Below are 17,403 nucleotides of genomic sequence, written 5' to 3'. Positions count from 1 at the left end.
AATGATACGATGCGGTATTTGGAATTTTGGATTATCCTACTATAAATGCGCCACGTCTCTGCGTGTGTGCGTGTGTGTACGGTTGTAATGCACGCAACTCGAGAACCCTTTGCCCCACCGACTTAATATTCGACACATGCGTTCCACACCCCCGCAGAGAGGGCAGTGCCCAGACTCGAGTCGGTCGGACCCACGGTTCTCCAGAACCACCACAAAAGGCTCTGGTCAGGCTCTGCCAGTGGGCCTAATCAGCCTAAATCCCCTCACCTGTGCAATTTCCAGCCTCTGCCTCAGCCAATTGATTGCCATGGCAACCCCACACCTGACAATTGATTAGCCTACTTAACCAATAACCACAGTCACAGTCAGTTTGCCCTCTTCACACACAGGCAGATACAGAGATGTGGGACACAGACAGTTAAAATGGGTGCTATGACAAGTTGACAACGGGTATTATTAGGTTCCCAAGTTGCATCGTTCTCAAGTACTTTTAATGTTAGTAGGGCCAGCTCTAAGGATGGCGATGCTGTTTGGTCTGTCTGTGCCGTAGACCAGTGGTTCCCAAACCTTTTCATGTCAAGGACCCCCAAATTGACACTTATTAGCCCGTGGACGCCCATTTAAAAACATATGCCAGGGACCCCCCATAAGAGAACATTTTTACGGCCCTAGCAGTGATTCTCAAACCGTTTAATTTCAAGGACCCCCAGTTTGACATGCATTAGTCTACGGACCCCCATTGGATAGCATTTATATCTCTGGGACCCCAATTTATATTGTAAAATCAATGTTAATTTAACTATGTGGCCCCTTTTCCACCGGTTGGTTCCCAATGAGAACCGGTTCAGTTCTTTTTGGTTTTTAGTCCATGAGCCAGAGCTCCAAAATTGAAACGGTAATTATGAATTGAGTGGGCAAAACCATACCTATATTAGATTATTATCACCATGACATTTCCCCAATTGAGTACTTACACGAAGACAATGATTTATTGTATTAAAATTTTTACATTTTTAAATATGCAAATGAGGCATTATGTAGGAAAATATGCAAAATAGTCGAAAATATGATAAAGCTATTACTGTGGAAGGGTTATCATGTATTAATTTACTTGTATTGATCCTATAAACAATTTAATATAGGGTATAGTTTTCCCACCAATTTTGGAGCTCTGGCTCATGGACTAAAAACCAAAAAGAACTGAACCGGTTCCCATTGGGAACCAACCGGTGGAAAAGGGGTCTGAGAGTGTACAAGTCCATTTGGTTCCATTTGTACACTCTCAGAGTTACAGACCCATAAGGGACCATTTGGTTGCAAACTATCATTTAGCTGGGGACCCCCTGGAACTCCTTCAGGGACGGTCTACCAATGTGGTACCAAACAACAGCCTTCATGTGTTCTGAGTGAACTATACTGAGAATGTGGAATCTTCAGCCATTTAGCAGTGGCTGCCTCTCTGGTTTATTCATGAGGTAAAAGTAACTTGGGTGCAAAGTGCTGAAGTCTGAAGCCCACACACGCACACATACACACACACACACACACACACACACACACACACACACACACACACACACACACACACACACACACACACACACACACACACGCACGCATGCACGCATGCACGCATGCACAATTGTTTTTGTAAGCTACTTAAACAGGCAACATGCCAAATAAGCACTACAGATGTTGTATTGTTATCTATAAATATGTATCTTAAGACTTCTATGTCTGAAAGGCCTATCTGCCCCAATTGCAGATATCCTCATCTTAAACCTACCCGGGGACGGACCTCCATTCCGAAACACCGCCATCCAGAAACACCGCCATTCCGAAACACCGCCATTCCGAAACACCGCCATTCCGAAAGGTCTGTGAATTGTCTATTTTCATGTAAATCAATGGCTGCTCATTCGGTCCCACAGGGCTGTTATTTAATGGGCCCAATACGCGTGCGTCCAATCCTGTCCATAAACGCAACGTGTCTAATGAGCGCCCATTGACTCGGAAATGGGCCATCATGACATGGACCGTTTGATCTCCAAGGAAGCAATTCACACCCTAATTTATGTACTACTTCTTTCAGTTATCCTTTTTGTTGATTCATACTAGAATGAGTTAGTATATCCTGCTTTAATTATGTTATATATATTCTATACATAAATGCTCCACAACTTCACTAAATACAGTACACCACCACCGTGTGGTTAAACTGAGCTCTCCATGTCTGCCTCCTCCTTATTTGGTCAGCCTGACCCGTGACCACTATGCTCACTCTACTCAATTGAAAGTAGCTTTGCTTATTGAGTGTGATTCCGATTTTACGGGGCCCAGTTTCGAATTGCAGCCGTCCGTAGGTGCCCTTTGAGAGCGGTTTTGAAGGAGTCAAGGGATTTGCATGTCTTAATGACATGCGAATCCCTTGACTCACAGTCCCGCAACTTTACTCACTCACTATTAAATGCCTATCTGTCCTTGAATAAACAGCGACTGGGTTGATCAAGTGACAAAGAGCGACGGACAAGATGCCAAATGTGTTTGAAGGTTTTATTTTATTCATAACAAGTCATAACCTACTGTAAGCTACTGCCATATGTCTCAAAACTAGCTGTCGCCAAGGTAACAGGAATGCCAATATGAAATGAATAGGCCTACATTTGAGAAACTATTTCTCGCCAATATGATAATTTATTATCATCTATTTATGGGAGTGAGAGAGAAAGTGAGAGGGGTTGTTTAGTGCTCTGTGCGCTTCGGAGATTTAACTTTCGGAACTTTATGGAAGTGAACCTTCGGAATGGCGGTGGCTCGGAATGGCGGTGCGTGTTGCTGAATGCACACACATGCTCAGAAGTTGAACCGTAACCATTTGAGTGACCTGCATGATCTTTCCTCTAGTGAAACCAGGCTAATGGACATCTTTTGCACACAAAATATCTCACAATTTAACAGGCATATTGCAGGACAAACCATTATTGATTTTGGTGACCCCGTGGCCTTTCCCCTAGTGCCCCAAAATAGACACCAAAATGTTCACTTGATATCTGTTTTGAAGGCTTTAGTTTGTAGCTTTTGAATGATTCTATATACCTTTTAATGATACTACACTAATGATGGCAATGTTGGTTGGTTCAAACCACTCACTGTGGTCTGGATCTGGTTGAGTTTAGGCTGAAGCACAGCCTCAAGGGGTCACGTAAACTAAAACTGCAGACTCTAGAACTGTTCCAAGAGTTCAAACAAAAGAGGCATAGTTATTATCCCACATAGTTAGAATAACTGACAGTAGTAGTTAGGAGTAGGATGCCAACACGTTTTTGGGGCAGTTTCTGGCTTTTCGTGGCATTTGCAGGCCAGGTTTATTTTTATTTTGCAGTGACTAAAGTTGCATTTTCACAATAAATAATATGAATGATTCTTCTCCACAACCTGTACAAGTTTTAAAGGATGGCAAGCATTTGATCAGACCCACAGTGTGCAGCCTGCTTTGTACCTCCATTACACAATAGCTGTTAATCGAGGCACAAAAAGAGAGCAAAAGCAAAAGATGTGGGCGATGTGAGCGATGCTGTTGCCTTTATTCATCGGCATCAACAAAGAACACGGTGTGGTTTTTTAACTATTCAAAGCTATATTGGCCGAAACTGTAACTTGGAACATTGCCAAATGCCTATGCTCTAGTAGTAGTTTATAATCAAAAGATTTATACTCAAACTATATTTAAAAGTCCCTGACGTATTAACAATGATGGGAAGCCAACATATTGATGTTGGTTGCTCTGTCAGTTTAATTAGGCCTACTATATAAATATCCAATGGAAAAAATAAAACCAGCAACCATGTGATATTTATATTTACGATATAATGAGTGGCTTGTTGGTTGTTCCTCAGACAAAACTAGTAACTAAAGCCTTTGCAGGTTTTGCCCCTAGGCTATGGAATGAGCTCCCCGTCCACCTAAGAACTGTGGATTGTATATTCAGTGATTTCACTTAATTCGAATATAATTTATTTTTTTGTTTTGTTGTGATAATCATCCCTACTAGAGTGTGCTGACCTAAGGAGTTCCTCCCTGTCCCCAGTTAACCCCTGGGGTAAAAAAACATAGGTTGGCCCAGGCGGTGGCGTAACTGTCTGGGTCGCAGTGTGCCGCGGGTTCGAGCCCGACACGGCCTTTACTGCATGTCTTCCCCCATCTCTCTCCCGTTTCCTGTCAGCCTACTGTCTGTCCCTTCAAAAAACCAATAAAAGGCGTAAGCAGCAAAAAAAATATCTTAAAAAAAACAAAAAAAACAACGTAGGTTTCATTTTTGGCTAGGTGGCCCAGCCTTCATCCAATCAGGATAGAGAGGGGCCTTCCGCCAATCAGGGGCTTGGTGTGCGTGCTGTTGGCCTGTTGTACAGTATGTCCCCCCACTGTAGTGCGTTCATGTGCACATCTTGTTACCGGGCGGAACGGGGGGTTTTCCTATAAAGCTCAAAGGATCAATTTTGCCGCCGGGGAGCACTCGAGACACCGCAGTGACACACACTGGACAACCCCAACCACTGAGTATAGGGTTATCAGTCAGTGCGGGCACTCAGCACACCTGGGGCACAGCGCACTAGATTTTCAACAACCCATAATTTCAGGGTATAAAAAACGCACACTGAGCTATGGTAATTGAACAGATTCATTAGACAACGTTTCGATCCATGGTGGATCTTTGTCAGGTGAATTACACGTTTTAAGGTCCGCCGCACGCTTCGAAATGTTGCTTAATTTGTTTAAATAAAGAAGTCTCACACATAGCTCTGTGTGCATGGTTTTATCCTATACGATATATGGCCAAAGCTGTGAATAGACAATGACATGTATTGATGCTGGTATGGGCCTTTAATCTTCACCATCTCTCCCAGAAGGTGTTGATGATTCCATTACATTCTTTCTCCTTTGTTTGTGTCTTCTCAGTTGAGAGTAAACAACTGTCACCCCAGACTGATTACTATCTTGGCATGACATGGCAGAATCTGACATTTCCATTTAAAAAATATTGGACTTAACCAAGAGAAGATCTCAAGATAAAGTGGATGACTATAGCATACCAAAACAGCCCTTAACCGTTTTGATCTTAAGATGCTTAGCAAAAAAAATAAAATACATTGCTATTCTTCATACACTAATAATACGAAAAACGCTTATATTAGGATGAATTCCAGGGAGGGCAGAGTAAATGGCAAATCTCTCTCTCTCTCTCTGTAGCTCTCTCTCTAGCTCTCTCTCTCTCTCTCTGGTGGAAAATATGGGACTCCGAGAAATGTTGGCCCAATATACTGGCTGTGGCCGAACTGTATATGTTCAGCAGATAGACACCTGCTGAGAGGCTTGGCGGAGCACAGCAGAGAGGAGGGGTGGCTGGGAAATGAGCCCATGATGGATACAGGGCTGGCACACAGTCGAGTCAGGGACAGAAACAGGCAGCTCATCCAGAGCATGGGTACACGCACGCACGCACGCACACACACAAAACGGCACCCCCATTAAAGTGGGCAATGGCGCTAGAACTCCTAAACACGAGACCTGTTAGTCAGTGGGATCTGGCACGATTTCCTCTCAGAAGCATACACCAACACCATTTCATGTTTGTGTGTGTGTGTGTTTGTGCACGTGGCCGCGCTTGTATGTGTTTTTGCACACGTAGAGTGTGTGGACGACGTGTTCCGAACATTTCAAACAGTGTGAAACTTGGTTGGTCCGCCTTGTGTGTCGCTGTCCTCTCCCTGACTTATCATTTTCTCTGTCTGCACACCAAGAGCTTCTCAGCATAAATATTGATAGTCTGGTTGGGTTGTAACATTTGCATGATGCCCCCATAGGCCCCGGACAAATTGCAATAAGACTCTCTCGACTGTCAGCAGACAGCCTGGATCAACAGTTCAGATAGAACGTGCAATCATTTTTGGCCCAGTGTGAACTGTGAATTTGGAAGGAAACTTTACTTTCTCTCATGGAGAGTATGGAGACAAGATGTTGGCCTTCCCTAGGGCTCGCCATCAACACGCCACAGACAGAAAGATGTATGAGGCTAATTTACTTTGCCAGAAAGTACAGAAAAGCAATAACTGTAGGGAGTACGACAGTAACCCATTGTATTAACCACTTTAACCTTATACCTGTGTACTGTATACGCTGTTGACCGCGGAGTCCCCAGGACTTTATACTACAGTAGGTCCGCTCATTTTTGTCTCCCTTTACACTAAATATTTTCACATAAAATAGAATATATATATACAAGCTCATAGAGATTGTATATCTGCTATTTTTTCCCAGCACAGGGGGTTCGTATATGGTTAACGCACGGCACTCAACTTGGGTCCATTTTTAAAGTAGTTTACTGAAGAGTCACAGCTCTCCCACACATATAGTCTATACGTGGAATCAGTTAACCATTGCTCAGGTTTGTGCTACACTGGGAGACATTATGTTTCACCCTGTGTGTGTGTGTGTGTGTGTGTGTGTGTGTGTGTGTGTGTGTGTGTGTGTGTGTGTGTGTGTGTGTGTGTGTGTGTGTGTGTGTGTGTGTGTGTGTGTGTGTGTGTGTGTGTGTGTGTGTGTGTGTGTGCGCGTGCAATGCTTTGCGGGTAGTGCAGCATTTTGACAATGTAGAGAAGACCCTGCAACCCCGGCCCACGAGCATCGCTACCATTCCATCTCCCACACACACACTTCAGTATAAACTCCATCTAGTGCTCACTCACTCAACGCCTCTCTGTGCCGTGTGCCGTTGTACGTCGTCCTCAGCTCCACTTACTTCTGTATTGCCTTTCTGTGCTTCATGCGTCTGGCATACCATTTCCCCCTGGCCATAAACCTGTGTTACATAACGGCAGCGCTTCTCCAACTTTGTCATGTCGTCGAGCGGTGGTGGAAAGTGGAAACTAAATGCATTTACTTACTGTGCCATGTTATTTTCTGGTTATTATGTTTTATTTTCTGCCACATAACAGATCTACAAGCTACCATTGTGTAGCATCGTGACGCATTGTGAGGTTGTAGATCTTCTCTTTTTGAATAGCTGAAGCATAACACATAGTAGGGTTGAAGTCTTAAAACTGAGATGCTATTGTTAAACATCTGCATTACAAAATGTACAAGACCGCATGGAATTGTGCACAGAATCTTATAGTTCTGGGTCTGAGAGGCTAAATGTCATCAAATGGTGGTCCTTGGATCAAATTCCCAATAAATAATCGGCCTTGACATGAAAAGGGTTGAAAATCACTGCTGTAGTAGAATTACCTTGCTCTGCCTGCTTACCGCAAACCACAGAAAATGGCCACCATAACTCTGGTGTGTTGACGAAGCAAGTGCTGTGTTGTGTGTCGTTGGCAGGAGGCCCGTTGGTTGTGTGGAGGCTTCATGACCAACCATATGTCAGCGGACCACATGCCTGCATGCATCCCATCCCATGCAGGTGCACAGAGGGATCATGCTACGTATAGGTGCTAGTGATTTAGTCATCATTCATCCGCACATCCCCCTACATATCTCATACATATCTTATCCTGTATGCACAACCGGTGTGCTAAGCGGATTCTTTTATTATTCTTGTCTTTTCTTCTTTTTCTTTTTTTTTAAAGAATTAGATCCTATACACGTGTGAATCTCTACTGAATATGGATCAAAACGATCTCCCCCCAGCACGTATTCTGGCTACGCCAACCCCCTCCTCCACGAGGAGAGGAGTGCTGACCACGCACACAGAGGGAGGTGGGTAGAAAGACGGAGAGAGTGTGAACACAGGGACTGGCTGGGCAGGCGGACAGACAGAGAGAGAGAGAGACAGGCTGTGAAAGAGAGAAGACAGACAGAGAGAGAGAGAGAGAGATAGTGTGTGTAATGAGGATTCTTTTGTTGGGGGAGGAGGGGACGTCTCCTTGCTGACTTAATAAAGCCAGAGGAGAAGAATATCTCTGGGATAACAGTAATGATGTGCTCGGCTGTCTCGTTTGACACTCGTGGCATTTAGACGGAGTGCAACGAGAAAGGACAAAAAACCCACAATGAAGGGAATTAAGAACAACAAAAAAAAAATGAAAATTGGTATCTGGTATCTGTCTCCCCATTGTTCAGTTTAGTGCATACTTTGTGTAAAGATGATTGTACAGTAGTATACCACTTCTGTGTGGCCTGTCCTGCATGCCTGCCAGCTGCTCGCTCGCTATAGGTTTTGTAATGGTGCAGATGGTGTCAGGTGGCTTGCCAGTTCCCACACTGGAACTACAAATTGCTTGTACAGTATGAAGGTCGTACACTGTGTGTGTGCGCGTGCGTGTGTGTGTGTGTGTGTGTGTGTGTGTGCGGACACCTGCACATGCACACCTCCACGTATCATCCCCAAGCACGCATGTGTGTGTGTGTGTGTGTGTGTGTGTGTGTGTGTGTGTGTGTGTGTGGGGGGACACCTGCGCATGCACACCTTCGCGTATCATCAGCAAGCATGCATATGTGCGTGTGTGTGTGTATGTGTGCGTGCGTGCGTGCGTGCACGCGTGCGTTTGCGCTCAAATGCTTTCGTGGAGAAACTAGCGGGCAAGGTCATGAAGGAGATTGGGTTTGGGTGACTGACTGAAGACGGCTCCTATAGAAGCTGACTGACCAGGCAGAGTGAGATATGGTTCTTCATAGTAGAAGGAAAAGGAAAAGCACTTCAAAGCTTATTCTTAATCCTGTTTCTATTCCAAGACCTCGTGCCTCCATCCTCCTCCTGCTTCCCATTTTAATCTCTGACACTACATTAACATTGACACTATTTCATAGCAGTTTGGGATACATTTTATGCCAGCATGGCCACCTAGAATTACTCATTTAGCCCCGTCACCTGCCGGCGAGATGCCGGATGGATGGTTTGACCTTCTCACAGCTAATTTCTCATGACTTATCCGACTCCACACTGCACGCCGCTCGGCCCAAATGTGACCTTTTCTAATTTTATTATCAGCAACAGAATCAAAATGACAGTAATCAGTGTAATGAGGTGGCAACATTTCTGCCCCACTGTGAGGATTTGTTCCCAAAAGGCCATAAATGAAAATAGTATTTGTAGGTTAATCATTTGCATCTCGATTGAGATGCAATAGTGGACGGTTATTTTGTCCAAAGCATGAGATATTCTTCCGGCTCCTCTTTAATTGATTTATCTTTATCTAGATTCCATTTGATTTCTTTCTTCCTGTAAACAATGCCTCTGGGGGTCTGTGAACCTTGAGTTGGCCATTTCAGACAAACAGCGTTCCTGATAGTTGGGCCAGTGGCTTAGCATGTGAGCGTGTATTTGAACGTATTGCACTGATTGTATTGGAAGATTGTGAACTCCCATTTTGTGCTCACTGTACTCTCTGATGTCAGGGGACCCTTTTATCCATCTGTGACTTTTTCAAACCACCAAACAATCAAAAGGATGCGCCGCTGCTCCAGCACGATGGTTATCTTTAGAATAAGACACGGCGTGCATTTGTTTCAGAACGTTGGCAAAGAAGACATGATGGCAGCAGTTTGTGACAGAGGAACCTGACCTATGCATACCTCACCTCTGCATACTCTATAGTCACAGCATCCTCAGGCAGTCTCACAGCGTCACATGATCCTCAGGTATAGCATTTCAAACTGCACAGAGAATCCCAGTGTGACCTTTACTCGCCTGCAATTCAAACACATCCACCGTTCCAATTACTGTAGTTTGCCATTTGAAAGTTTGTCGTTCTTACAAGTCGATTCTTTGTCAAGTGTGTTAAGCCCCAAACCATCTTGTACTATCTCAACACAATTACATCAACAAAACTTTGTTAAAAGGTCAGCGGTGAATGATGGATTATAACTTGTTTTTATAGAGCACTAGACCTGTACGTGCCGGTCGCAGTTGGCCACCAGCCTACTTGGGAACGATGCAACTTGGGAACCTAATGATATTCGTTGTCATATGGCACCCGTTTTAACTGTCAGCCGGTGTCCCACATGGAGATCTGTGTATGTGCCTGTGTGTGAAGACTGCAAACTGAAAAGTGTACTTGGCAATCAATTCGGCCCACTGGGAGAGCCTGATTGGTTGAGCCTCAATTGGCAGAGGCTGGAAATAGAGCGTTGCAGTCCCGCCCCCTTTCAGAACGACGAGTGGCCCAGGAAATTATTCTCCATTCATTTTCTCCATAGGCTTTTCAAAAAGTATTTATTTAAAGACTGTTACGCCGCGGACAAAGCCAACTCGGATCGTGACAAATCATGACAATAATTACAATGTTTTGGGCCGATCAAATAATTAGTAAGAAGAAAAACAAAACAAATAGTGTTGTATCCTGCCTTTGTTTTCTTCTTTCAAATTATTTAATCGGCACAAAATATCGTGTTTGTTGTCATGATTTGTCACAATCCGAGTTGGCTTTGTCCGCGGCGTAGCCGCGTAACCGTCGTTATATAAATACTTTTTGAAAAGCCTATGGAGAAAATGAATGGATAATCATTTCCTGGGCCACTCGTAGTTCTGAAAGGGGGTGGGACTGCGACGCTCTATTGCACAGGTGAAAAAAATAAGTTGGCCTCATTAAGCCCACTGGCAGAGCCTGACCTTTTGTGGTGGTTCTGGAGAACTGTGGGTCCGACCGACTCGATACCTGGCACTGCACTACCTGTGGTGGTGTGGAACGCGTATGTCGAATGTGAAGTCGGTGGGTCAAACGGTTCTCGAATTACGTGCATTACAACCGTGCACATGTACGCACGCACGTACGCAGAGACGTGGCACATTTATAGTAGGATGTCATTACATGTTCACAAATTTACCAAATATGTCAAACTAAAATGATCTACAAACTCACAATGCGTCAGATTGCAAAACACAGAATAAGAAGGCTTCAGTGATAAACATTAATATAGGGCCATATTGGAATAGAGACTATAGTGTGTCATTGCGTAATGGAGCGGAATGTGTTCAGATCTCTTAGCTCCAAGGAAATGGTAAATAATTTGGAATTATTGACTAGGTCATTCGTGTTAACCTGACGCTGCCAGATCCAAAAAGCTTGCTACACAAATTTGTTTCACAGCTTATTTGGATCTGGGATCGCGGAAGCAAATTCGATGACGGGGCTGTTCCTTTTTTTCAAGATACATGGTAGATGATTGGATGGGAGCGTCTGTCTATCACCGTGTGGGCGTGCAAACACAACCAATCATATCGACGTGTCTATATACCGTCACATCCGCATCCCGCCTTTAGCTCACGCTGATTGGTTCGGTACGAAGCAGATCTGACTCAGGGCTCAACTCCGTCAGAGATCCCAGATGAGTGTTGTGTTGGGGTTTCCGCAATACCGCCCTCATCTGGCAGCGTCAGGTTACATTCGTGTATCCACACATTGTGAATTTACTACAGTAATTCATGTACAGTGATTCATGTTGGCAACTGCCATCAGCGCAGTGTGACTCAACTCCTGCCATTCTAAAAAAAATAATGATATTGTCTTAACATCGTATACAAATGTATATAATATCTATATAAATAATTTGCAGTATAGTTACTGTAGCGTGTAGCCTACATTATGTCAGTTAAATCTGCTGACCACATATACACATTAAAACCTTTCACTCTATCTTATATTTTTTTTGGGGGGGGGGGAGGACCAGGATCCCACACTTACAAATTAGATTGACACTGCTGCCACAGTGCTGCTGTGTAATTTCATATTATTTCTGACACCAGCACAGCCCATGTGGGTGTTGTGTGTGAATGCCTGGCAGCTCATATTTGACATGCCAGGAGGAAGGATTGTGAATGCTTATTATATCTAAGAAGCAAAGATGTCACACTGGATGATGGTTGAGGACATTTTACGTCATACAGTAGATGAATCCTTTAAACTGTTTATTTTCCTTCCATTAAACGTTGATTTAACACAGTACTCTTCTTTTGGCATCAGTAAAGGATTGGAGAGTATAACATTTCCAATATATTTATTTGATTGTGAACAGGCACCATGTAGTGTCCATTTAGCTGGTTAAAACAAACTACACAAAATGTCTTCTAAATCATGACAGTTTTCTGAAAAACCTATTTTTTCTCTTTCTATGTCAGTGGTTCTCTACTAGTTCATGCCAAGGACCCACAGAATTAGATGTATTTGGCCGCCGACCCCCATCTGGAAATATTTGAGTTAAAAATGTTCGCTCTGAAAGAATATAAATTCAAAGATGTGTGCCAATAAAAAAGAACATCTAAAGTTTAACATAATGCTTAAAACACCAAAAGGGGTTCCCGCCCACGACGCCCAGGGTAGCAACACCTTGGTAGAGGTTTGGGTTGTGTATAGTTTTACCTTCATGTTGTAACTCCAAAGGTGGGCAAGACAAAAAGGAGTGTTTGCTCCATTGATTAGAAATTGATCATTCAAAATAGACAGACAGACAGTATAGACTGGGGTGTTCAAAAGGTAGATCACAATCTACCAGTAGATTACAAAGGCTGTGCCGTTAGATCACATGACATGCCCCTAAAACATATATAATAATTTAAATAAAATTTGGCATCTGACACTTGAATTAAGATGACTTGATTGATTGACATAAAATAGCTTGTTAACCCACAATGGAATACTTTGTTTTCAAGAGTGTTGAGCACAAACATCAGTAACATTATAGTTACTAGGCTACAAAAAGGTTATATAGGCCTACAAAAAAAAGAAGAAAAAATAAAATCAATTTCCCCCATCTATTCTAAGTGTGTATTATGTAACAATAACAAAATAAATTGAAATCTTGTTGAGCTGGTTATTTTGAAAGTAGCTATCAAGTCAAAAAAGTCTGGGAACCCCTGTAGCCTATACTATATTTTGATTGAAAACAGTTTGAAGACAAAATAAGTCATATAAACATGTAATATAGGCTATAGCCAGCTTCAAATTGCACATTATTATTATTATATATAACTGTACTATTGCACAAATATAGCTACTTTAAGGGGGCAGCTTTGTGGGGTGGCTGTGGCTCAGGAGGTAGAGCAGGTCGTCCAATGATCCCTGGGTTGGCGGTTCGAATCCCGGCTCCTCCTGTCCACATGTCGAGGTGTCCTTGGGCAAGACACTGAACCCTACATTGTCTCCAATGAGTCTGTGTGAGCTTGCCACCATTGATGTGTGAATGTGGGAAGTGAGGACGCATCGAAAAATCGGAAAAGCGCTATAAAAATGCAATTAATTATTATTATTATAAGAGTAATCCGTTTACATTGCCAAAGCAAGTGTATTGGGGAAGGTATATGTACAGTTGGAGGGGGTACAGAGTTTTGTAGAGCTATAACACATTGTGTCGTTATATACATGTTATACAGGTGAGGGTATTAAGCTTTTTTTCCTAACAAATAGCAGCAATTGTTTTAGAGTCACTTTGGGACAAATGGCAAAAAAGAATCTCAAGACTATTTAAATAGCATACAAAGAAACCTCAGATTTAAGATGTGTTTTCTGTTTACATGTGCAGTAGGTCTATTCTTCATAATACATCAGAATTAGCCTGGGCAGCATTCCTTTTCCGGTTTATGATCCGGTCGTTACGTCATGTTGTAGTAATTGTTTTGTAGTAATCAGTTCAGGACGGATTCCTCAAACCAGAACGTAATTCCTTTCCCTCAAGCCGGAAGAATAATACCTTACGAATAAAAATGTTACTCGCTCGCTCGTAGCCTGTGATGACAATAGAATTTCCCAATGGGATAACAAAGGTATACAGACGCTAAATTGTCTCTGGAAAGTACACTCACATTCATATTTTAGAAATCAGCAAAAGTATGCCGCATCAAGGCTATGACAAGAAAGTAAAAAAAGAATAGGATGAAGAGTTGTTGAGGAATTCTGATGAGTAAACATTTAATACCCCTTATAACGTATCTTTCAAGTATTTTTAGTAACTGTTCTCCATGAGCTGTGTTCTAAGGAACACAGCCTTTGGAATCTTTACTGAGAACTCACATGATTATTGCGTATTATGCAATCTACTTTACTTCCTTTGTTTGCTTATACCTTACTGTCCTAAGACTGTTTTATCTTTGTTTCATGACCTAATCAATCAACAGACTCTCATGCAACATGTCTGTTTCCGAGTTGTAGCTGTGGGCAGGTATAAAAACTCTGAATCCCTGTTGTTCAATGTGCCAGACTGGGTTCCCATTACATTGACATTTAACCTCAACCAGGACAAGAAGATGGGTCAGAACCAGAATGAGGGCATCAAGTCGGCCATGGTGTACATCCAGGAGTTGAAGTCCGATATCCGAGACAAACAGCTGCTGGGCTGTCTGGAGTCGCTAGGAGTCTCACTCAATAACAACCCTGTCAGCTGGGTGCATAGTTTTGGAGATGAGGGCCTTTCCCTACTGCTCAGCCTGCTGAGGAGACTGCAGGAGGAACGAGATGAGTTCCCTAACATTGGAGTAAAATGTCAACATGCGATCCTCCTTTGTCTCAAAGCTTCAATGAATAATATTCATGGACTGAAATCCATGGTGGATTCGGCTGAGGGGATTCCTCTGCTGGTGCGAGCCATCAACCCCAGGATACCCGACATGATGCTGGATGCCATCGAGCTGCTTTCCGCTATTTCCATTTCAGATCACTCAGACAACCTTCATGAACGTGTTCTGGAAGCCATAACAGTGGAGGCAGAGAAACAGGATATTGAGAGGTTTCAGCCACTTCTGACTGGCATGAACGAACCAAACAATGCTCTAAAGGCTGGCTGCATTATGCTCATCAATGCTCTGATCAGTCAAGGAGAGGAGGCAGACTTCAGGATCCACATCCGCTCTGAGCTGATGAGACTGGGGCTCAAAGACCAGCTGACGGAGGAGGTGAGGATGATCGAGAACGACGAGCTGAGGGTACAACTCCATGTGTTTGACGAGCAGGCAGAGGAGGACTCTGAAGAACTCAAAGCACGCCTGCACGACATACAGTTTGAGATGGACAATGTGAAGGAGGTGTTTGAAGTCCTCGTCAGCACATTGAAGGACTCAAAATCTGAAGGCTACTTCCTGTCCTTGCTACAGCACCTGCTGCTGATCCGCAATGATGATCTGGCCAGGCCTCAGTACTACAAGTTGATGGACGAGTGCATTAGTCAGATCGTGCTTCACAGTAATGGTGCTGACCCAGACTTTAAGTGCCGTAAACTCAGCCTGGATATTGAGGGCTTGATAGACAACATGGTGAATCAAACCAAGGTGGAGTCCAGCGAGGCCAAGGAACTAGAGATGGAGCTGTATGCGGAGCTGACGGCACACCAAGAGCTGCATGAGCAGATTGAGAAGCTGTCTAATGATCTGGAAGTTGCCAAGACCAAAGTTGCCACGGTTAGTACACAGAACCAGGGACTGCAGCAACAGCTTAGAACACTGCATGAGCAGAAGCTAATGGCACACCATGAGCTGCAGATAGAGTGGAAGAAGCTGAAGGAGCTGCTGGAGCTCATCCAAGCCATCCAAGCCTCTAAGAAGCAGGACACAGACAGAGATAACAAGAAATTGCAACAACAGTTTAGCACACTGCATGAGCAGATTGAGAAGCTGTCTAATGATCTGGAAGATGCCAAGACCAACGTTGCCATGGTTAGTACACAGAACCATGGACTGCAGCAACAGCTTAGAACACTGCATGAGCAGAAGCTAATGGCACACCATGAGCTGCAGATAGAGTGGAAGAAGCAGAAGGGAGACTATGAGCTGCATCTCCTGGAGCTCAGCCAGGAGATGGAACAGCTGGCCTCTAAAAAGCAGGACACAGACAGAGAGAACAAAGAATTGCAGCAACAGCTTAGAACACTGCAGAGTCAGAAGCTGTCTAAAGATCTGGAAGAGGCCAAAACTATAGTTGTCACCGGTAATATTCCTGTGCCAACCCCGTTCCGCAATGCCAAGACATTCGGGTTCACCATATCCCCAACCATATCCTCAACATCTAAATCAGTGTCCTACCTCTGCAAGTTGCGTCACACCAAGTCAGTTGACCAGAAGCAGATGCTGCCCCACTTCCTGGCTGACGTGTGTCTGGAGCAGTATCCTAACGTGATGAGCTTCCCTGACGAGCTTATCCACGTGGAGAAGGCCAGCAGAGTGTCGGCAGAGAAGCTTCAGAACATGGAGAAACTTCTGGAAACATTAACTCCTAGTAACAGGGACAAATTCAAGAACATGTTTCAACAAGCTGCGATGGAGAATCAGAAGAGAGAGTCTGAGGAGATCAGGAGAGTGAGAGTGAAGTCTGAAAAGGAGAAGGGGCAGAAATTCAAGAAGAGTCAGAGCCTTAAGGTCAACGTAGAGGGTGATGAAACTGGTATCATGGATGGCCTCATGGAGGCGCTGCAGTCTGGCGCTGCTTTTAGGAGGAAGTCCAGCGCAAGGTTCTAATAGTTTTGGATTTTTGGCTTATTGCTGAGAAAGAGACTCTTTTTATGTTAGCTGTTGTTTCAAGTGTGCACTTTACTGAGTTGAGTAGTGCATTATGCTTTTATGTGACTGTGTATCATTTTTTTGTGCGTATATGCTTTTTATAATTTTGTGTTACATTCCATGAGCAATTTGTTCACATAGAGTAACTTTACCAAACATTCTGTTCTTTGCAATTAAACTTCTACCAATGTGGGGTAACTGGAATGATAAATGAATGGAATTAATTGATTTTGAAGCAGTCCTGTTGTTATTTAGCCACCACATACATTACCGTACATTTTTTAATATTTTCAGCATTGTGATCATTTTCAAAAGTGTAGGCACCCCTGGTCTAGAACATCATGAAACCCAATACTGTTTTTTTTTTGTTTTTTTAATAAAAATGTCAACTTCCTGTTGATTTTACTATTTGAAGATCCGGAGCCACGGATCCAGTCCGGGTTTTCTTCCCGATAGCAAAATCAACAGGAATCTGACATTTGTATTACAGTACTGGGTTTTGTGATGTTCTATATTGTCTGAACCGTACATGTACATGTTAAGAGTGACTTTATTGCTGTTTCACCGTATAATGTAAGTCAATGAGGAACAATTTTCAATTTCTAATCAATGGAGCAATTCTTTTTTGATTAATTGTCCACCTTTGGAGTTACATCATGGCAAGGTATAAGTACAAAACCCAAACCTGTACCAAAATGTTCTTGCTCTTTAAGCCATATACAGTGTGTGTGTGTGTATATATATATATATACACCGTATATACAGTGTGTGTATATATATATATATATATACACAGTGTGTATGTATGTATGTATATATATATATACACAGTGTGTATGTATGTATATATATATATATATATATATATATATATATATATATATATATATATATATCAGTTTTATATAAATATTTCAAAATGTTCACCA

General features: G+C 43.0%; 1 protein-coding gene across 1 annotated transcript; it reads left to right on the top strand.

Annotated features, from left to right (window-relative positions):
• Positions 1 to 14,233: 14,233 nt before the first annotated feature.
• LOC308328798 (protein diaphanous homolog 1-like) lies at positions 14,234 to 16,432 on the top strand (the record flags this gene model as incomplete). Its single annotated transcript, XM_080782908.1, has 1 exon — positions 14,234 to 16,432. One exon carries the CDS (start codon positions 14,234 to 14,236, stop codon positions 16,430 to 16,432), a length of 2,199 nt encoding a protein of 732 aa, XP_080639034.1.
• Positions 16,433 to 17,403: the final 971 nt, after the last annotated feature.

This window comes from Protomyctophum bolini (assembly GCF_963924005.1).
Source record: "Protomyctophum bolini genome assembly, chromosome: 14".
Classification (NCBI taxonomy): domain Eukaryota; kingdom Metazoa; phylum Chordata; class Actinopteri; order Myctophiformes; family Myctophidae; genus Protomyctophum; species Protomyctophum bolini.
The sequence above is the reverse complement of the archived record's forward strand: the minus strand, read 5'-3'. Positions and strand labels throughout refer to the sequence as shown.